Here is a 23,167-nt window from a genome sequence, read left to right as displayed (position 1 = left end):
TTCTCGCTTATAATGCACTGTGTTATGAATCATTGGATTAGTATTCTCTCTAGACAGATTACTACTAGTATTAAAACTATCATCCAATGTAGTATATAAAATAGTGCCGTACCAGTAACGCGGTAACAGTCATCGCAGGCAATTACTTGGAGATCTTCATTTAAATTGCCAATAAAAAGTAATACAAAGAACTCTAAAGGTAAAAATATCATTAGCTCTTATAATTAAAGCGGTACGTGAGACCACGCTACATAAACAGACTAAAAATAGCGCGACTGTAATTACGAGGCAATACACGCACTATTAAATTTTTATTACTTATTCATTGTTTTTAAAGTTATTTATGATAGAAATCTCGGTTCGAGACCGTATTGCTGCAGTTGTTGCTGGCTGCACTCGTTGAAAAGAAATTTCATGAAATAATACAAGATATCCTACTATCGCAGATATTCGCGTTAGTGGCGAATAAGATTTAGAATCAACACTTAATAATTAGATTGTTGATTAGATTAGATACCCAGTGCGTTATATAACAATGATAGTGTAACTCTGTACAGTTGTGTCTGTGCTGTGATAACCACTGTTTTTCTGTGTAAATGTGAGTATGTTTTTTTATATTTATTGTCGATTTACTTTCGACTTAGTTTGTGTTGGATTAAGGTTTAGTTTTGAATAGTTTGTTAGAGGGAATTATTTAATGTGAGTTGCGGGTTTATATTAGAGCTTGTTATTCAAAATTCTTGTCAATTACTCACTGATATTAGGTCGTTAGTCCACTGAAATGGAGCAAGTCTGCTGAGACACTGAGAGAAAATATTGGATTTTATTGCATAAAAAATTACAGCAGTCTAGTTGGAAAATCTGCATTTGTCCGTTCTGCAGGCTCTACTTCAGTAGACAGGCAGCGTTAGCCAGCTTTTCCATAAGGGATGCCCAGCGAGAACCGTGTTTTTAAAAGCCAATATATTTCTTTATCGGTACAAGTCTATCTTCCCAACTTATGGATGAAACCTAAAACTTGGACCGCAATTCCGCGATTTCAAATTGCCGGTTAATGAATGGAAATTAGATTAAATTTGATACTATTCGTATTTTCCTAAGTATTTTGCCAACATTTTCATTGGAAATTCAGTGTGTTGATATTGAGTGTTCCGCATTTCAAGTGGTTAGGAGATTACATGTACCTAAAAGGCAGTGGCTGGAAAACGAAGGAGTTGAGTCATAATCATTTGAATAACTATTAAAAATAGTAGAATGAAGCCCTATTGTTAGAGTTTTAAACCTATGTCTCAGACGTGCCTTGACAAACCGTTGAAAGATGTTGAATCTACAGGCTACTATAAACCTAATATATTTATGTAATAATTATTATATTAAGACTTAAATACACACGTGCGTCTGCCGAGATGTTGGTTCTACGGTGCTAGCATAAACCGTCGTTTATTTGTTTATCCCACTGACCTAATTCTTATTTTTATTCTATATGATAAGTGGCTTTTAAATATTATTATATTAATATCTTATCGAAACTTAAGCGTATTATAAAAATACAAAGCTGGTGAAAATCCTTAATCTTCCGTTCGTGTATCATTGAGGTTTATCAGAAATAGCTGTTGCCCGCGACTTCGTCCCCGCGGGTAGAAGATATAAGTTATGATTTATACCTGCCCTGATTTTTTCACATTTTCCATTGTATATTCGCTCCTATTAGTCGCAGCGTGATGGTTTATAGCCTAAAGCCTTCCAATGGTCTATTCAACACAAAAAGAATTTTTCAATTTGGACCAGTAGTTCCTGAGATTAGCGCGTTCAAACAAACAAACAAAATCTTCAGCTTTATATATTAGTATAGATTTGCTGTTAAATATATTCCATATCTATGTAAAATACTCATCATATTATTTACTACAACTTTCAAAAAGTCAAAAGTTTTTCATACCGAATTATAATCAGATTATCAACATTTGTTTGGGATATTTTTTTGTAGGATTGCCCTATTACTCCAGTTGTCATGAAAAAAACCTGGTTGATCAGTCAATTTAACAACATAGCATCAGTAACACCCTGTGTAGTGTGAGATCCTCGCTAATCCGTAATTCAAGAGTTCAGGACATGATTCTGGAGCATGGCATCCGTCCATGATTCCGAATGACAGTGCAATTTATCCTCTGTGTAAGTTTACGTCTTTTTCCCAAAAGTGTAACATTATAATGAGAAATAGGTACCTCTATATACGAGTACTTATATATGCTCAGCATTAAGCATGCACACAACAAGATAATCCGACGGACTCTGATCATCCATTCGGACAGATTAAAGTCCAATTTTTTTTGTGTTGCAAAATTTAAACAACAGCTCCCTATTAGTGAGACACCGCTGCACTGTCTCAACGTCTATCAGTCTATCACCAGCTTGAATCACGTGAACTGTTATAGTTAAAATTTTTGCAGCTGATATAAATTATGAGGCTTCTATAAGAACAAATTTAACAAGGGATAAATGTTAGTTCAATTTATTTTTATTCAGCCGTGTTATACAGCTATCGATGTTCAGCAGCATAGCATTATCTGCTGTACAAATGATGCGTTATGGAAACAATAACAGGTAATAGATAAAGTAATGCTCGCTTATCTAGTGATACTATGCGTAATCTTTCCGCACTCAAATACTTGATGTGTGTATCCAAGCAGAAGTTGTTGGGATTCAAGCATTCAGCAAATCGCAATCGCATGTGACAGGTACGATAACTCTCGGGCTCTCGTCAGTATATTTTGCAGTATTTGTTTGATTTACCCAAGGTAAGGTGCAGTAGATAGCTATGTAAAGGATAGTGCTACGGTTTTATTTCTGTTTGTCAAGTTTGGAAGTTTTTTGGGCTGAAATTATTCGTAGGTCTGTTGAATTTTAATAAACTTTTTCACGGCCTGTGTGGAAAATGTTGTCTGTATTTGTTAAGTCTGATTGCAAAAATGATTTTTTTACGGGAACCCTATTGGAGGTTCTATTTTTATTGTAAGTAATAAATACTGACTAATGACTATAAATATGGAAATTAAGCAATGGTTATAATTGTAACAGGTCACAATTTGTTGTTGCATGTATCTTTTCTTTAGCCTATTTATAAGGCATCCTCAGTGTCACGAGCTTGACTCGCGCGTGCAAATATTTTCAGTTTATTTAAATGAGCCTCGCATTTAGGGATCTAGTCCTTGTGTTACTTGGGGTTTCAGAAGCCTAGAAACTATTAAAAATATCAGTCAATATTAAAGAACGAATACGATACAATAGACCGAACCGGCCGTTAAAGTGACTTTGGTAGAGTCGCGGCAAGTTTGCTTTGTGCTAGGAAAAACAAGTGCCAAAATTAACTAACACGGACTTGTTTCTGCATAGCTATACATTTTTAAGTATTCAGTATTCAGCGTACGTACTAACTTGGATGTGTGAGTGACCGACACTAACTCCTATTGTTATCCTTGTGCTATTTTCGTGCCAGAATTTTTCCAAAGCGAAATGTCACACGAAATTAACTTTCAGTTACGCTTGGGATACTCTACATACTAGATGTGAGTTTAGCCTTTTATTACGAACCTCTAACCGTAACACTAACTTAATTAATTCAAGAATTTATCTTCAATTAATTCGATATTAGTTTAGATGTCATTGACCCACTGTTCCGAATACATTAGACGCGCCGACGAGTGACGTCATAAGGGGAACTCCTACAACTATTATAATGTTTGCGGAGTTTTAAAATTGTCTTAAATTACGTAGATATAACTGTCAGTCGTGGTCCAAGTTCTGTTTGACATTGACGCTTTTTGGCACAGGTTTGTATGCTTCTTTTTTAACCTTGAGTATTTCATCTTCATATGTCGTATATTCCTTAGTTACTAATGTACGCTATTACTCCAGAAAATAGTATCAATATGTTTCTACGAATCATAATCAATGAAGCGCTTCAGTTTTATCATTATTATCATGTGTATCATTGATATTTTTAGCAATCATGTTTTTATCGGTTTAAATTTTACAATATTTTCGCGTCCGTTGTCCTGTGTTGTGAAATTCTTCTATAGAAAATAATGTTACGCAATTAAGGAAAATACGAGACCTAAATTAGTGTATGGGGTTTCACTATTTACAGTTAAGACCCAAACTTGGCACCAACATTTGTAGACTGTAAAATGTTTGACGCCAACTAAATTGGCGCTGTGTTGCGCAATATTAAACTTCAATGAAAAACATTTGTATAGCACTGAAATTTTAACCTTGATTTTGAGTTCATTGACTTGCGTTGCGAAATTCTAGCACACACAAGGTTACGCAATTGAGGAAACGCAAACGAGACCTAAACTTTCTCAGGTGTTTTACTATTCACATCACATTCACAACAGACACTCAAACTTCACAAACATTTGTTGAGCTTACAAATATTTGTCGCCAACTACCAGAGCGGTGTTGCGCAATATTGGACTTATTTCGACAACATTTGCGGTTCATTCAAATGTTTGTCCAGCATGATGGCTGATCACCTAATACGTTATAATGTCTATTCTCGATCGAACTTGAGAGGTTTCGCCGTAATTGTATCGACCGGCCTTGGGGTACCGCACGTGACTCAATCACTACTCTTATAACCAGAATTTACAAGTATATGATCAAGTTTCTATGTTTGTGTCGTTTAAGCTTCTTGTAAATTCGAAAAAATAAGATGATTTTCCTTGTAGGTATACATTTTAGAATTCTTTTTCGTCTACTTTAACTAGGTATGTTTTTCAACCTCAGCCTCACCTTGCTTTTAAAATATTAAAGTATATTTACAAGTCAACGTGCAAATAACAATGGCCGATAAAATTGTTTTAAGAACAAAGACATACAACCGACTATAAATAAAAACCCACCGAGCCAAATTTGATGATTTTTTGGGACAAATGACAGTTGGTTTACGTTGTATGAAAAAAGAATCAACAGAATCGGTTCATTCAGTCCGTAGTTCTGATGTAGAAATGGTTAAATGTACATATGTATGTGCGTCTGTGAATAAATACACAGACACTTGTTTACTTTGTGCTTTAAAAATAAAAGAGACGACTGGTTGAGGTCACCACTCTAAACTTGCAAAAAACATGCATACGAGCATAGGATAAACATTTGTCAGTGGGACTGGGTGTCTTTGTGTATGTGACTTAAATGTTTGTGAAACCCCCGTGACACAAGGATTAAATTAAAACAACAACAAATAAGTAGTCTGTAAAAAGTTGCGACTGAGTGTAAAATCATACTTTGAGACATTTATTCTTCAGATATTGTATATCGCTCATTGTCAAGAATAAGATCCGTATAGATCACTTAAACGTATTGCGAAATAATAGTTAAATCTTGTAAACCACGCTTGTCAAAGGGCAAAAGTTGGAAAATATTTTTTGTACCGAAAACAAGACGTTATGGTGCGAAATATACAAATTCAGGAAGTTAAACTTTATCGTAAACTAATAATATAAACTTACCCTATTGAAACACTGTTTACTGTGTCATTGCACAATTTTATTTAACGTCTTCGCGAAATTCGTATTCACAAAACGTTTCAATAACACATAATATCGCCACAAGCACAAGTTGTAGAGTAACACTCGTATTAAACACTATTTTCAATTGCACCATGAATACGATCACAACACTTTTCCCTGTAGGCCGGCACAATATAAATACATGGTAAACACGCGGTGTGGCGCGCGAATAACACGCGACCTACGCACCTAAACAAACAGCTATATCTGAACGATAACAAAAACTCGGCACTCTCGGAAGTCAATTTTTGCGCAATGAATAGCAACACCCGTTGCCCAAAGCTGCGCGTTGAGCAATACGCCTCGCATTTCATAACATTAATTCAATGTGTGACGTCACGGATTCCCCATACGAAATGCCGGCGCTCGCCGGCCGGCGGAGAATCTCAGGATATAATAGCGCGAACTTATCACACACTGTCAGTAACCGCTTAGAATCCAAACGCAACAATGTTCTTCCACAATCACAACTTACCTTTCCTAACTAATATTATTATCCTGAGCATCGCGTCGTTTAAACCGGTGAATATTAAATACTAGATATTAAAAAAATATAGCAGTGATATTAGCTAACGTCTAAGTGCAGTGCAACAGCAATTTTTCTTGCGATATTGCTGTCAAAATGTTCGTGTGTTTTGGTGCATATGTCATTTTGACAGTAAACTGGCAAATCACTGTTAAGTTGCAAATGACAAGTTAGCTAATACAATTACCGATCCCTTTATGCCGTTATTACTAGTAATCGATTTCGTGCCTTTAGAAGTCAACTTAATTTGACCTTATAAGCTAGTAATATTCGCCTAACGAGTCTGCTGCATGACATTGACATTCAAAAGGTCGCGATTTTTGTTTAACATGCAAATACAAATGTGTTCCGTGGTGCACGTCTGGGCGACTGGCACTAGTTTTTATCTGTCCGTATTACCGGTATGGAGGCAACTAAATGCTCTTGTCGTCTTTTTGGTATCTACTGGTTCAGGTAGCAAGCTGGATATGCTTGTAATGAACCTCGAAAGTATTACGAGGTATTAACCTCATATTGAACTATCACCGCGGTATACAGCCTGAAATTCGTTACAAGTACCGTAGTAATAATGGTATCGGTTGAACTGCTATAGATTTCAAGTGCCAATATCCGACTAACGAGAGCTTCTTAATAAATTAGCCTAAACATTTCAGACTCAGTTGTGCTTAAGGGATTAAAAGGTCTTACAGATACAGAACACTTTTCCAAATCTTCTTCAAATTTCAGAAAGTACTTTATATTTGGTTGCGTTACCCTCAGATGGCGCCCGTGGTGTTACCGGTGACGAATCCCGTGTGGCTGGGCGAGGGCCCGCACTGGGACAGCGACGCGAAGGCGCTCTACTTCGTCAGCATCTTCGACTACACCATCAACAAATATGAGCCGGAAACCGAACGGCACACCAAGTCCAAATTTGGTATGTAATATAAATTAAATTTGACTTGTACTAGATCTATTACAGACATAAGTAAATAGCAAAACATTGCACAAACCAAGTCACTAAAAACTCCTTCCTAACAAAAAACCTGAACTTTCCAGATGAGATGCCAACCTTCATAATTCCGGTCGAAGGCAAGAAGAACCGCTTCGTGATCAGCCAGGGTCGGAAAGTGGTTGAGGTGGAGTGGGACGGCGAGGACAACAGCGCCTCCATAGTCCGGGTCATCACCGAAGTAGACAAGGACAACCCTAACAATAGGTTCAACGATGCTAAGGCAGACCCGAGGGGCAGGCTGTTCGCCGGTGAGTACCTATGGATAAGCCAAGCTGTTCTAGAATACGTATTTATAAGGCATATAAGAGTTAATTAATTTTATTAAATACTTGAAACCTGTATTGGGTCGATGAAACTAGACGATTGACGCTAGGCGATGAGACTAGTGTTCACATCAGCTGTAGCTCGGACCTCGAGTTCAGGCAACGCCAAACACCAACGATATGAGGGAAAGAGAAGGCAGGCATCTTGTAAACACTGCGAGCGACAGAGACAAACTTATGTTTATGAGATTTCTTTATCGTAGCTGTTTTCGCTGTGATCTGTACAGTAATATTTTTTGAATAAATAAAAAATAAAATAATGTTAAACTTTTTGTGACTATACGGTTTCTGTATGTGGAATTGTGGATGTAATTTTACAATACCAAATACACATGTTACAATACCTAACACACATGTTACAAGTTATGATTTTGTAAAATTAGGATCCATGTATCATATTTTTTGTAAACTAAAGAGATATTTGGAAATCATTATCGAAAATTCGTAAATATGTAATTTTGTAATCTATTTTTATTAATGCACTTACGAAATGTAGCACAATAAACACAAATTTAACTGTATAAGCATTTAATTTGTATTTGCTGCTTATATCTATTAAAAAAAATCTTTCCGACTATGTTTTGTTCCATCCGTAGTGTAGTCACCGCACTACGACACGCCTATGTTTTCAAAATAAACTAATATTTTATGAAGACTCTCTAATGTTTCATAAATTATAACCTATACTTTTAATTTATGTAAATAAACTTATGCGAGTGGACGAAAAGTTGTAATCCTTTTACAATATCCGACTGTATTTACTCCATCACTACTAGTCACCATGTTTTATGGTACTAATACTGTGACTATTAATATTAGGTCTCACGCACATGAATACAAAATTATATTTTTTTCTGACCCACTGAAGTTTTATGAAAAAGTAAAAATGCTTTATTATTTAATAAGCAAAAGAGCGCTGCGAAGCGTATAATATCTGCACTAAACACAAAGAATAAAAACGCGTCCGCCATTAGACGTGTCACGATGCCAGAAGTCGCAGGTTCGAGTCCTGTCTCAGTGCAGATGCAGTTTTAGTTGATTTTTGGACGTGTAGGTTCATTATTCCATAAGAGTAATTACGGAAAAGTGTAAAGTACTTGTATTAAGTAAGAGCTATTTTTTTCCTTATAAACTATACAAGAAAACTATTTTCTGGGTTTTCATATTCATTACTCAGTATTTATGCTGGCTTAACATGACGTCTACAACCACATTTATTACATTCATCGAATTAAATAGCTTGTAGTTATTCTTGAAATATAAATGGCGGCATTCACAAAAAATTAAGACCAAGACCACACTGTTTGCTTAGTTGTAAAGCCGTGCGGCGTGTGCGTGTTTCTTTCTCTCTCTTCATCTGTTATGGAAACCAAGCCAGTTATCTGCTTAAGTTTGCATCACATAATTATATTTCTAAATAATAATAAAAAATCATTATAATTACTTAAAAACATGTTATAATTTCTTGACTAATTAATCGAAAGGAACGTCGCTCCATCCAGGTGTCTCTTTACACCTCTCAAGTATTTTCTTTTACTTAAAATTAAAACAGCATTTAAAATATGCCAGTCATCTTCAAACACTTGGTTCAAATATATCCATGTTCTAGGTACAATGGGCCATGAGTACGAGCCAGGCAAGTTCGACCTGAAGAAAGGCTCCCTGTACCGCATCGACCCTGACGGCACGACCACCACGCTGGCCACCGGCATCGACATCGCCAACGGCCTGTGCTGGGACCTCAAGGAGAAGGCCTTCTACTTCGCCGACTCCTTCGAGTACACCATCAGGCGATACGATTATGATGTGGAAACAGGAGAGATATGTAAGTTGATTTTCCGGTATAAAGACTCAACTGGATATCAGAAATAAAATCTAAGCGTATACAGAAGTGGACGTCGATAGGCTGAATAGATAGATTGAATTTTCACTGTCTGACCTAAGCGTACAAGCATATATGGATAACGTAAATATTATATATACGGTGTTCTGAATGATACGGTTGATTGTGGCTTGAGGTGATTTTTGTGGAAGGAAACACGTCTTTCTCGTACAATTGTTTATTGGCAACTACTTTAAAAAATACTCGCACCGATAGTTAAGCGAGTAATGTGAATGAATTATAATAACCTTAACATACGGGTTATAAGGAAAATTGAAAAATAATATAGCATCACGAGGTCGCCTCTGCCTCGATCACCTTTCTCGCTGAATACTCTCTTCACTTCCAAACCAGTATGGCGAGATGATTGCATGATTGAGCGACAGTTTAATGTTAATAACCGTGCTTATATTAAATAGAAGAAATTAAATATTTGGGCATCGATCCATTGATATATTATACACGGTGATTTTTTAGTCGTCTTACAAAAGGAGCCCAGCTCATGTATCCGACGTAAAATACCCCAAGGCGCGATTATTATTTTTTTATCTTCAACTAAGATAAAAGGTACGAAAAAAAATGAAACATGAGAAATCTGAAACATGCTGTTAAAAATGATAAAAACGCCGCCGCCCGCGCCCCTCACCCTTGTTACAAGGCTCGGACCGCGCTCGCAACAGAGCTGTGTTTCTAAAAAACTACGAATTGCATCATAATATTGAATAAAACTTACATTTTAAATTTATTAAAATCTCATAAATACCAATTTTTTTATCATGAACGTGTTCTAGTCATTGGATACATGAACTGGGCTGCTTTTGTAAGACGACTAAAAATCACGGTGTATGGCATGATATATTTGGCTGTCTACGGAAAGATGTAAAATTTGAAGCTTTTGGAAATATTGTCAATTTACATCCCTTTTTTTCGTCGTGCGTCGCTAATTACTTAAACCCACAGTGAGGGCACTACGTATCTGGGACTTTTATAGGCGAATGAAAATAGAAATTCCCACTTCTAACAAATAGTGTATGTAATTGAATATGATGTGTGTTTCCAGCGAACCCCAAGACGGTGTTCGCGTATAAGGACCACGGCCTGAAAGGCATCGTGGACGGCATGACCATCGACACCGACGGAAACCTCTGGGTCGCCAACTTTGATGGCAACCAGGTAAGAAGACAAGTTTTATTTTATGAATTACCTACGTACGTTAAGCGATACATATTATATTTTTTTCTGAAAACGATTCGTGGTGTATTTGATTTGAAAGTTTCACGTATAATACGTAGATATAATTCATTTAACATAGGTATTGTTATAATTTTCTTTATTTCGCTGCAATAAGGTTGATTTTAGTTTGTCGAGATATTTTGCTTTCGTCTTTGTGAGTATCTCCTACAATAATCTGTCAGTAACATGTCGCCGTAAGATTCATATCGGTCCCAGTAGTTGGTTGCTAAAGCGACAGATGCCTTGTAACAGTAATCGGAGCCGTCGCAGGTTTGATTCATGTTTGCTTCATTTTATGCATCGAGGTGTCGGACTAGCATAATTATAAAACCGTTGAAATCTAATGGATCAATTTTGTCCAGATATTAAGAATCGACCCTAAGAAGAGCAAGCTGCTGCAGAAGGTCCCGATCCCCGCGCTGCAGGTGACGTCGGCCGCGTTCGGCGGCGCGCGCCTGGACGTGCTGTACGTGACGTCGGCGCGCATGGACCGCGGCCGGCCGCAGCCGCCTCCCGCCCACACTGGGGCAAGCTGTATGAAGGCGATGCCCAAAATTGAATTTCTAAAATGAGGGTATTTCAAGAAACTTATGACAAAACATCAAAGTTCGATATATTTCGCATCACATAGCATTGATATTATCCATCCAAAGGTTATCAGTTCGCTAATATATTGCCACAAAGTTGATAGAATTGATAGTTGTTGCATTTGCACTATTTCGTCTGCGTGATTCAAGTGTACATAACTTCACTGTTATTGAAGTTATCCAAAAACTAAAATATGTCCAGTGAAGATCAAGGTCAGTACTATTATAAATAAAAGTCAAATAGGGCAAAAGTATTATATAATATTAGTAAATAACAATATATTTATTTTATTGTATTTTATAATTAAAGTAATGATATTTTAATTTTGCGCGAAGTTCTTTTGAAATGAATTAGTGTTATGTATAATACAAACCTTCATTTTTAAGAAACCAAACGCAATAGTGAAAGAACTTTGCGCAAATTCAAAATATTGCTTTCAATGCTATAACAGGCGCATAAGTATTTTTTTAATTATTTTCAGATATGTCGAAAAACGTCATTATCAGTAGAAAAACTTTAGTAGAAGTATTTTTTAAGAGTAAATATAAATCATTTGATAGTAAATTTAAAGAAATAATAGATTTTGTTGCTTCCCAAACGAATTGTCCTACGCAATCTCGTACAGATTTAACTTTACAACTGCGTAACTTCAAGCGACAATTTAACACGAAATGGTTACTACACGGTAAACATAGAGAAAGACTATTCGCTAATGAAAAGACTTGGTTGGATGGAAGTTGTAAATTTACACGTTTTGTAGTCATAAACTCAGGAAGGCCCACTTCAAATTTTAGTGACTCTAGCGAAAATTCAAAACGCAGAAAAACATCTAGTCTGCGTGCTGAGATGGATGCAGATTTTTTAACTTATGCAGCACAAATGAAGCTAAGGTCCTCAGGTAGAACCACAGAAGCACAAGTTATTAAAAAAATGTCAGTATGTCCCAAATACGCAAAAGACTGTTTTGACATATCTACCGAAATAAAGGTCAAGAAAATATCACCGCGGGAAGCACTTTCATTACTAATTGAGGCTCAACTATCTCGTAAACAATATGAAATTATCAGAAACTACGCTAAAGATATTTTTCCATCTTACAAGTTGGTGCAGGCAGAAAAGGCTCTTTGCTATCCGAAAGACGTTCAGGTTACAGAAACTGAAGCTGTCGTGCCCCTTCAGTCGTTGCTTGATCACACTGCCACTCGTCTGATACATTCACAAAAAAGTGTTCTTCTTACGCAGTCAATAAGCTCTTCGGATAAAATTGTATTGCATACGAAATGGGGTTTTGACGGAAGCTCCAGTCATACCCAATACAAACAAAAGTTTATTTCGGAGACTGCTGACGACAAATATATGTTTTTAAGTAGTCTCGTTCCATTAAGACTTTCGTATGAGAAAAATGATAGCACAGTTGTTTTGTGGCAAAATCCAAAGCCTTCTTCATCACGATTTTGTCGGCCGATAAGTCTCCAGTATCGTAAAGAAACTGATGAATTAGTCAAAGCAAAAAAACAAGACATTGATCAACAAGTTGAAAATTTGTCACCAACAAAGATTAAAGTGAATGAGAATGTATATGAAGTTGTGCATAAGGCTATTTTTACAATGGTGGATGGTAAATTATGTAATGCCCTCTCAGATACGAAATCTACATTGAAGTGTTATTTATGTAATGCCACCTCTAAAGAATTTAATAATTTAAATACTGTTCTGCAAAAACCCGTCAAAAATGATTTCATATCGTTTGGTTTATCAGTCTTACATTGCTGGATACGATTGTTTGAATTTTTTTTGCACCTTTCTTATAAATTACCCATTCAGGAGTGGCGTGTGAATAAAGAAAACAAAGAGACAGTAGAACAAAATAAAAAACGAATTCAGACTGAGTTTAGAAAACAACTATCCCTTATTGTAGACAAACCAAAACCTGGCTTTGGCAACAGCAATGACGGGAATGTGGCACGTATTTTCTTCCAAAACTTTGAAAAGTCAGCCGCGATAACACAGATTGATTCGCAGCTTATAAAACGATTCTACATAATATTGCAAACGATATCAAGTGGGTTTAAAATAAATTCACACAAGTTTCAAACATTTTGTCATGAAACTGCTTCTCTTTACGTAAGTCTGTATCCATGGATGCCAATGACACCTACAGTCCACAAACTTTTAATACATGGCCCTGAAATTGTTACCCAAGCTTTGTTGCCGATTGGTCAACTCAGTGAAGAAGCCCAGGAGTCTAGAAATAAGGATTTTAAAACGTACCGAGAACGTTTTAGTCGAAAAACATCCAGAACTGAAAATCTCATAGACATCATGAATCGCTTGTTCATATCCTCAGACCCCATCTTAAGCCTGATGCGCAAAGTGCCTAAAATGAAACGAAAACCCTTCGATCCGGAGGTTATTGAGATGTTAGAAGAAGAATAAAGGTTAATCATTAAGTTTATTACACTACTAACATTTTGGGTATTGCTTCCATATAGCTTGCCCCAGTGTGCGCCGGGGCCACCTTCAGCGTCACCGGCCTCGCCGCCAGGGGACACCCCAACTATAACGTGCTACTTGATTAAATTATCTTAATTTAATGCCGACTTTTATTTAACTCTACGACTTCTGACCACACCTAGGCACTAAACGGCAAACATTTTAAAAATATCGAAATGAGTAAGTTTTGCTTTTCATACCCAGTTAACGTCCTGTGGATCCTACGATGGTATTATAAAGACATTCAAATGATGCACAGAAACGGTCTCAAAAATATTTTTGTGGATACCTCATACTTGTCCTTATAAAGGAATGAACCCGCGACGCTGCTTCGACGCAGTGACTACTCGGCTATTTGTCCGCTCATTCGTCAGTTTCGTAATTTTTTGGCAATCAGGAAAACCAGTTAACATTTATTAACGCCGATATAATATTTTGGTAAAATATTTGATATAACAACAGATGCTTTGTAAACAAGACAAATAATATTAAATGCAGAATTTATCAAATTATTTTCTTATTTTGATGTATTTTAAAAAAGCTTGTTAACGATGATTTGCGTTTACAACAATCGCTTATCACTTGCTTATGCTCAGCATCAAGATATTATTATCGCAAGAAATGAAAAAAATATTTGCATTCATCAAAATGATAATTGAATAGTTGTATATTATTATTTATTACATAATTTACAGTAACCAGGCCCGGAGAAAAAAAAAGTGACTCAAAATATAGGTAGATAGAAATAAGTAGGTACCTACATACTTAAATACCGCTTAAGGGGCCTTCGCCGTAATCAATGGCTTTATGCAAGGAAGAAAATATGAAATAATTAAAAAAAAATGATTTAAAATTAAAACAACGCTTTTGTAAAAAACACTAAGCTACGAAGTGACCTTCTAATTTTCCCACGTTTTTAACACTCACTTCTTGCTTGTTTGTTTGTCGTTCCGGTTGGATTTTTGCAACTCAATTATGAGGCATTTCCCAATAAGCAGGCTGAAATTTTCGGGGTAGCTTCAAACCCGATGACATTGCCATTTTCAACTAATATAGGGCTGGACTATTTTGATAAAATTTGAATGGACATTTAGAAACGTGGGTTTTTCTTCCCACGTTAATTTAATTTTTATTTATTAAGGTATTCTCGATACGTTTGTGTGTCATTCAGAACAAAAATGATACATTCATTTTTGTTTTGAATGACTAGTATTAATATATTATGATCCTTTGACGTTTATAGAACGTGCTACTTTGTAGCCTAACTTGAATAAATGGATTTGATTTGGTATTATGAAACAAAGTATTTCTGTCCCAGATCGATGAACTTAAAACTACCATTCGGTATTATAATTTTAAATTCTAAAATATTTTTAACAACATTTTGATATCGGAGCAAGTGATTTTTCTTCCCTGGTTTTTTTTTGTCGCATAGCATTAGTAATTAGCCGCTGAAGCACTTCGTTCTTCTATACCTTGAGATACCTACATAAAATAATGGTATTATTAACTACCGAATCTATTCATGACTGAAAATAAAATACAGGATAACGGTTGATACTGAAACAAATTTTCGATTAATTGGAAAAATTATGTTGCAATACTATTACAACATAATTTTTGAACGTTTTGTTTTTGAGATAAAATGGGGTATATATATATCGTGCCGCTTAGAACCCCACACTTGTGCTCTTAGCAGTCTATAGACACATCAAAATAACTCATTTTATCTATTAATACTTGCTTACTTCCTACGTTATAATCATTGTGAGTATAATATAATTCGCTTTATTACAGATTTTTTTTTTTAATTATTTTGAGCCAAAATATACAGTTGACTGGCCTGTTGGTCTAGTGGTGAGTGACCCTGACTGCTATACCGGAGGTCGTGGGTTCGATTCCCACCCAGAACAAATTTTAATGTTTGTGTGATGAGCACGATCATTTGTTCTGTGTCTGGGTGTAATTTATCTATAACTAGCTGTTGCCCGCGACTTCGTCTGCGTGGTTAGAAGATATAAGTTATGACTTTTTCTTCGCTCCAATTGGTCGCAGCGTGATGATATATAGCCTAAAACCTCTCTCGATGAATGGTCTATTCAACACAAAAATATTTTTTCAATTTGAACCAGTAGTTCCTGAGATTAGCGCGTTCAAACAAACAAACTCTTCAGCTTTATATATTAGTATAAGTATATTAGTATATAGATGCCAACGATATCTTCGCTACGTTTCATCGATTTTTAATTTCTCGCGCGGAGATTTTAATATTACGATAACTCATTACCTATTCACTTTTTTGGTGTAGTGTAAAAGGCAATTTTGTTCTATATTACATGTATAATATATCTAACTTATTTATTTGGATAAGGATTAATACTGTATTGTTAAAAATAGGTTCGTAAATAACCCATAATTTTACTGTATTAAGAAAACACATAAAAATGGTTATTGTGGGTTATCCTTGGATAACCCACAATAACCATATATATATATATATACATATATAATATAAGATAGACATATACCACCGCGGACTTTTTTGTAGATTTATTAAAGAGGTACAAACCCGCCATACATAGTTTTGTTGTAACTCAAAAGGTTTTGGCAGCGTTCTCGAGGAAAGCTCTCGAATGGCTTAATTTTTTCCGACATGTTTAACTAATATCGTTGTAATATTGTTAGTTTACACAAAACCTAAACTTATTATACACTAAAACCTTCCTCAAGAATTGCTCTATCTATTGTTGAAAACCGCATCAAAATCCGTTGCGTAGTTTTAAAGATTTAAGCGTTCATAGGGACATTTATTTATTTATTTATTTATTTAATTATCACACTAATCTACCATTACAGGTTACTTAACCTAATGCGGTAGCTAGGACTAAACAAAGGTGTGAACTAGGGTTTCAAAGATTGAATTATTATGCACATAGTTGCAGGTCTAAATTCCAGCAACTGTTTTAATATAACATACAACATGATGACAGAAAAAGCGACTTTGTTTTATACTATGTAGTGATATGTATGTATGTATTTAGAAATATATAAGTAAGTTTATCAGTTGTCTGGTTACCATAACACAAGCTCTGCTTAGCTTGGGGATCAGATAACCGTGTGTGAGTTGTCCCCGGATTTATTATTTATTATATAGTTATTTTTATTAGCGTACCTACTTTGAACACAAGTATATTTGGAGGCCAGGTCTCGTAATTGCGGTATGCTTAATTAATAAAGGTTAGAAAAATATTTGGTAGGATTCCCAGGGCCTAATTGCAAAAGCAAATAACGTCACTTTGCAACACATTAACGAGGGCTGTTATGTTACAACAGTTACACTTGTGTCATCCGACACAATATTACCTATGGTGGTGATCAACCATTAAGGTTAGAAAATAGGGACGAGAATACTATAGAAAAAAACATGGTTAACTATGTTCTTGTGTCAAGATGGCGCCAGTGGTAACACAAGTACTAGATCCAGTAACCCTGGGCGAGGGTCCGCACTGGCACAGCGAGGACAATGCGCTGTACTTCATCAGCGGAGATGACTCCATTAACAAGTTTGAGCCAGATACAGGCAAACACGTTAAAGCCAAGTTAGGTAAGATTGTTAGTAGTCTCATTCCCCTTACAATAACAAACAAGGTTTATATTTATTATTCTCGATCTCATTTTCCAGAGACGTTAGCAAGTTTTATTCTACCAGTAGAAGGAAAGAAAAACCACTTCTTGATAACCCAAGGTCGCAAAGTCGTGGAGATCGAGTGGTCCGCAGGCGAGGGTTCTCCTAAGATTTTGAGAACTATTACAGAAGTTGACCACGAAAACCCAAAACACATGTTCAACGATGGAAAAGCGGATCCCCTGGGAAGACTATTTGCTGGTAAACTATACCTTATAGATCCGGTAGTGGCTATAGCTCCATCGTACAATGATCAGCAGAAGCAGCATCTTCGAAACCCAAGATCAAATAAATTATAAGTTGCCCAGCGCATGGTAGTGTCTCATCCTACCTGCAAAAGCGTACAAGTGCAGCTTTTTATATCACCAAGAACGCTGTTGGACTCGTTGAGTACCTATCCTATTAAAATATATATATTATTATTGCCTTGATCGGAGCATCAAGCAAGAGTATTACGGAGCGCTGATTCCAATTTAGCTTTTTATTTCTTGGATATTTCAAAGAGTCCAATATTAAACGATTACTATTTGTCCAGGTACTTTACACAGTGAAGCCAAGCCAGGTAGTGCTATACCCGGGTCGCTGTACCGCATCGACCCAGACGGCACCACCACCAAGCTGGAAACAGGCATCCAGTGCTCCAACGGGATGTGCTGGGATCTCAAGGAAAAGGCATTTTATTACATAGACTCTTTCTCAAACGCAATTAGAAGATACGACTACGATGTGGCGACGGGAAACATTTGTAAGTATTGAAATAGCCGGTCATACCGATTCAATCACAAACTCCCCTGGTTAGACTGACAAGGAAATAGAGATTAATCAAAATATCTGCTCATATTTGGGGTTCATTAATGTGGCAAGTGTCGTGAACAATAAGTAACACACTGTAGACAAGAGAGTGGACAGAATGCTTATCTTCTTTTATTTATTTTCTTGGGTTTTTAGTCATTATTCTTTCAGTGCCTTTTTGATACATGATTATGATTAAATAACCATAAGAATTTCACATAATTAATTTAGAATAAGAATATGTATACAGAATAATATGATACAGATATATTGTGCTGGTCTTCCGATTGTGTTCCGAAATGCGCACGGCTTGCAGGTGTTGCTTAATACCAATGCAGGAAAACTACCAGTGTCACTTTCTCAAATACCTTTCCTCATGATGAAAATGGTGGTAAATGTTTAAACGTTCCCTGTACAGGAAGTATCCTGTGCCCTGCTGCACACTTGTAACCTGGTTTTGCAATGTCTTGCGCCCAACAAAGCATGAGCACAGTTGCAGTGACAGAAAAATAATCTGTTAGAATCGCTGTTTGTTTCTTTACAGCGAACCTTACTATTGCGTTTTCATTGACTGAGAATGGACTGACTGGCTGTCCAGACGGCATGACCATCGACACCGATGGGAACCTGTGGGTCGCAGTCTTTTGGGGATCAAACGTAAGTGATTTAATGTTGGTAGATTTGTAGCAGCACTTCTTGATTTTAAAGAAGAGTGGGAATCGCCATGGTTCTAGTTTTGAACTCTATACTTTATAACCAAACAAAATCTTCACTATTATGATATTGTTTAGTTTGACTACATATAGGTTATCTTTCAAATGATCAAATTGTTAAAATATATTTATATCTGGTCTGTCTCCTCTGTAGGTTTTAAAAATAGATCCCAGAAAGAAGAAACTTCTGGAAACCATCGAAATCCCGGTTCCACAAGTGACGTCAGTGACTTTCGGGGGTCACAACCTAGACATCCTGTACGTGACCACTGCGGGTATAAACTATGCTGATAGAGGAATGCCGGATCCCCCATCGGGAGCAACGTACGCTGTCACAGGGCTCTCCGCCAGGGGGCTCCCTAACCTAAAAGTCCGGCTAATTTAGGTTTCAAATTATTGAGAATGCCTTTCATCGCGAAGATTTATTAACGAATGCTATGTAGATTAAATATTTTTGACGATATTCTTTGTTTTATTTAATGTTACTCCAATTGACTGGACTGTTGGTCTGGTCGCTACTCAGGTTGCTATACTGGAGGTCCTCCTATTTCCATCCAGCACAATGTGCCGAGCAGAACATTTTTTTCTGTGTTTCGATGTAATTTGTCTATATTATGAATGTGTATAGAAATAAATATATACTTAATGCTTATCAGTTGTCAATAACAAGTTTTTGTGGTAAATAAAATAAAATTTAAATTGGTTGGATTAGGTCCTTTCTATCGGGACTGAACGACTAGTTTCGGGCCAAAATGGCATCCATAATGAGACATTTTCCATTAATGATTATGGAGATTAAGGATATCTGTCACTGGTTGAGGATTACACAAGTTTTTGTATCGTTATCAAACTTGTTACAAAGCGTGCAGTCTCAATAAGCATGACCACTCAACTATCCGCACTAACAGTACTATAATAACATATTTTTTTGTATATTTGTGTCTGATAAGATAAGATGAGGTATATTATATAATTCGTGATCTTACTATTAAATATCAACACGCGTACCCCATAGTGGTTTTCCTGAAGACGCCAAGGAGGCCTTAAGAAACTATTAATTGTCAGTATAAATATATTATATTTTAAAATAATTATTTCTGTTTTACTGCAAGGATAGTCGAGTGGATGAGGTAACCACGCCAAAGTCAGTTCGCGCGACGTGTCGCGGGTTCGTACACCGCGTAGGACAAGCGTTTTTGTGACAGACGAATGCTTGACTTGAGTCTGGTTGTCTTTGTGCATGTGACTTGAGTGTTTGTGAAACCTCCGCGACACAAGGATTACAATCCTTAGTACGGGAGTCGTTTTTTTTAAGAAAGAAAAAACATTTAATTTAGTGAAACACACCCCACAAAAAAACCGCTTCAATGTACCTAATGTAAAGTGTCTTTACCGTCCTTTGGCTAAGGCGTCTTCTCTTTACTACCACATACAATCTCCAAAACATTAATTCTTGATAACAATCTCTTTCAATGATATAAGTATTGCACAATATTGACAAATAATTGATAAGGACGTCGCTGTTTACTAGTCAATATAACATTTAAATCTCCTAACACAGAGTCAGTTTGTTTCAAGATTCTGAATAATCTGGTCATAAGTACTTAACGGAACAAACATACTTATCACTTCAAGTACATAATAAAACGTGTTAATCAGATAGTGTGTGAAGTCTGCAAGTATTATTAGTCAATTGTATTCACAAGTAAGTGTGATGTTTTCTTTTAAAACGCTGCTGTTGCCATGACAACAGTTGTTTCATTTTCATTGGCTTTTTCATTGATCAGATCATTAATCCCATCATAGAGTATTAGCTGTATTAGCTGAGGACGGTGGGTGGTGGACTCGAGAGGAGGAGAGGAAAAGAGGAGCTCGTATCAGCTAAAATGAACATATCTTCGTTCCCTATCGTTGCAGATTGAATCGCTTATCATTACATCTCATTCTGCTCTCCGCTTTATAGTTCTCTCCTTTTTCTTTAAGAACTTGGAATAATATCCACTCTAAAATGTGGAGGTAGGCCGGATTAAAAAGATTGATCAATACTGGTCATATTATACAGCTGCTTCTTGCTACCTACTCCTAAGACGTCTGCTCAGCTTTTTCCTCCTTTACGTCAACAGATGGCGCCAATTGTGACACAAGCCACGGACCCTGTCCTGCTAGGCGAGGGCCCGCACTGGGACCACGAAGACAACGCCTTGTACTTCGTCGGCATCCCTGACTACACCGTCAACAAGTATGTGCCAGCTACTGGCACTCACACAAGCACGAAGTTTGGTGGGTTCATTGGTGTCTTTGCCTTATTTTTAAAGCGGTAGTTTCTTTATGCATGATGAACAATAGACCAAAACGAGGTGAGAGAAGGTGGTAGCTACCTGGCTTATAAAGAAAGAAAGAAATATCACCATCTATTCTCAGGAATATAAGGTGAAGTTAAATTTTAATTTCTAGAGTACATTCCTCACTTCATAATCCCTGTGGAGGGTAAGAAGAATCACTTCATGATCACACAGGCGCGCAAAATTGTGGAGATCGAGTGGTCGGGCGAGGACGGCGCAGCCAAGATTGTGAGGACTTTCGCAGAAGTGGACCACGACCAGCCGAACAACCAGTTTAATGATGCCAAAGCAGATCCCAGAGGACGACTGTTTGCTGGTAAAATTTATATATTCTTAAGTATGCAGATATAACAAGAAAAAATTTTGTGACAGGCTATGCTGACTCTTCAAGAGCAGGGTAGTGTACCCGTAACTTTGCTTAAAATTTGCATTATCTATTTGTTTACGACGACTAGATAGGAACATACCTAATTAACATCTGACTACTAGCGGCATCTTAATTCTACTCTTCTATGATATTCAAGGTACTATGGGTCCCAGCCTAGACATAAACAACATGACTGAAGCTGTAGGCTCCCTGTACCGCTTCGACGGTGACGGTACAGCACACAAGCTGGCGACAGGCATGAGGCTTTCCAACGGAATGTGCTGGGACCTCAAAGAAAGGGCTTTCTACTACTTGGACTCGCTGTTGTACACCATATGGAGATACGACTATGATGTGGAAACTGGAAACATTGGTGAGTAATATAGAAGAGAAATAGAGGCTCACTTTGGCTATTAAGAAAAACAGAAGAAGATTGTGTGGAAGGTGAGTTTAGGAATAAAAGGTATGCATGAGATATTGCGTATTGTGGATGAATGGAAGAAGAACACAAATTGCCATCGGGATCTATAGAAGAAGAAAATTGATTCTTTTTTTTATCTTTTAGTGGTGGAGCTAGAACTTCAGTTGAAATTTACTGATTAAAAGCAATCTTAGCATAGTTTAGAGAGAAATTAGACAAAAGAATAGGTATGTGCTTATCCCTATTATGTGAATGCTTTACAGCAAACCGCAGAGAAGTGTTCTCCCTGAAGGAGAATGGCCTCAATGGCTTGGCAGACGGAATCACCATCGACACTGATGGGAACCTGTGGTTCGCCATCTACAACGGATCCCAGGCAAGTTATTCTTGAAGTTTACGCTTTAGCTATGCAATATTCATCAAACTTACTTGGAGGAATCACACCACTGTATGAACTTGTGGTGTTAAGCTCCCTGCACACTTCTATTGGTGCAAATCGAACAATCATTGGGTTTTCATGTAGAGTATTATAATTATACACATTATTTTATTTAATTTACATGTTTGCATTTGTTTAAAATTTTCATAGATTGTGAAATTTGATCCACGAACCGGGAAACTTTTGGAACAAATCCCCATACCAGCGAAGGAAGTGACGTCATTGACCTTCGGAGGTCCCAACCTTGACGTGCTGTATGTGACTACTGGCAGAATAGACAAGTCCCCTCACCCTGCTGGGGCCATCTTCGCAGTCACAGGGATCGCCGCCAGGGGGCATCCTAATGTCAAGATTAAGTTAAATTGAATTTTTTACTCTGTTTTTGTTGAGAAACCTACTCGTATGTTGTATTTATTAAGTTTTTGTTAAGTCATATGTCATCAGAACTGATTAAAACTTTTTCAAAAATTCCTTTTTTCTTATTCCCGAACCATTTATAATACCTTTACTGGAAACTAAGTGTTGGTTAATAATATCGAAAAGAGATGATAAGAGGCTTGCTCAATATTAAAAAGAGATTTGCCTTAACCTGATCGTCATCTGTTGGAAGATTCATAATGTATTTTTATTAAACTTAATAACTTCAAGTTTAAGTGAAATACATTAATTCGTAGCAGCAATATGAACACTTATCATTGAAATATTTAATGGAAAGGAACATGGAACTTTTTTGCAAGCCTATATGTACACAGAATCGTCACAATTCTTGACAAGATATTCATCGTTTACTTTATAATAA

At 36.6% G+C, this 23,167-nt stretch overlaps 3 protein-coding genes across 6 annotated transcripts; all 3 read left to right on the top strand.

Annotated features, from left to right (window-relative positions):
* The first annotated feature begins 503 nt into the window (after positions 1-503).
* LOC113500280 (regucalcin-like) lies at positions 504-13,710 on the top strand. Of its 3 annotated transcripts, none has more exons than XM_026881002.1 (7): positions 504-598; positions 6,856-7,012; positions 7,135-7,338; positions 9,023-9,238; positions 10,356-10,468; positions 10,891-11,042; positions 13,623-13,710. In XM_026881002.1, the coding sequence occupies exons 2-7, from the start codon at positions 6,856-6,858 to the stop codon at positions 13,693-13,695; spliced, it is 915 nt and encodes a 304-aa protein (XP_026736803.1). In that variant the 5' UTR covers positions 504-598; the 3' UTR covers positions 13,696-13,710. The 3 variants fall into 3 exon arrangements, with proteins under 3 accessions (XP_026736803.1, XP_026736804.1, XP_026736802.1); XM_026881003.1 differs by lacking the exon at positions 504-598 and adding an exon at positions 2,682-2,738; XM_026881001.1 differs by lacking the exon at positions 504-598 and adding an exon at positions 6,006-6,092.
* A 1,142-nt stretch (positions 13,711-14,852) lies between these two features.
* LOC113500282 (regucalcin-like) lies at positions 14,853-19,262 on the top strand. Of its 2 annotated transcripts, XM_026881005.1 has the most exons (6): positions 14,853-15,376; positions 17,060-17,213; positions 17,292-17,495; positions 17,830-18,039; positions 18,631-18,743; positions 18,954-19,262. In XM_026881005.1, the coding sequence occupies exons 2-6, from the start codon at positions 17,060-17,062 to the stop codon at positions 19,182-19,184; spliced, it is 912 nt and encodes a 303-aa protein (XP_026736806.1). In that variant the 5' UTR covers positions 14,853-15,376; the 3' UTR covers positions 19,185-19,262. The 2 variants fall into 2 exon arrangements, with proteins under 2 accessions (XP_026736806.1, XP_026736805.1); XM_026881004.1 differs by lacking the exon at positions 14,853-15,376 and having other exon boundaries at positions 16,753-17,213.
* Positions 19,263-20,371: 1,109 nt separating this feature from the next.
* LOC113500276 (regucalcin-like) lies at positions 20,372-22,837 on the top strand. The gene is made up of 6 exons (XM_026880996.1): positions 20,372-20,504; positions 20,923-21,079; positions 21,254-21,457; positions 21,666-21,881; positions 22,193-22,305; positions 22,519-22,837. The coding sequence occupies exons 2-6, from the start codon at positions 20,923-20,925 to the stop codon at positions 22,732-22,734; spliced, it is 906 nt and encodes a 301-aa protein (XP_026736797.1). The 5' UTR covers positions 20,372-20,504; the 3' UTR covers positions 22,735-22,837.
* The last annotated feature ends 330 nt before the right edge of the window (positions 22,838-23,167 follow it).

Source organism: Trichoplusia ni, chromosome 13 (assembly GCF_003590095.1).
Source record: "Trichoplusia ni isolate ovarian cell line Hi5 chromosome 13, tn1, whole genome shotgun sequence".
Lineage (NCBI taxonomy): Eukaryota > Metazoa > Arthropoda > Insecta > Lepidoptera > Noctuidae > Trichoplusia > Trichoplusia ni.
Note: the sequence above shows the minus strand (reverse complement) of the source record. Positions and strands in the feature narration are given on the sequence as shown.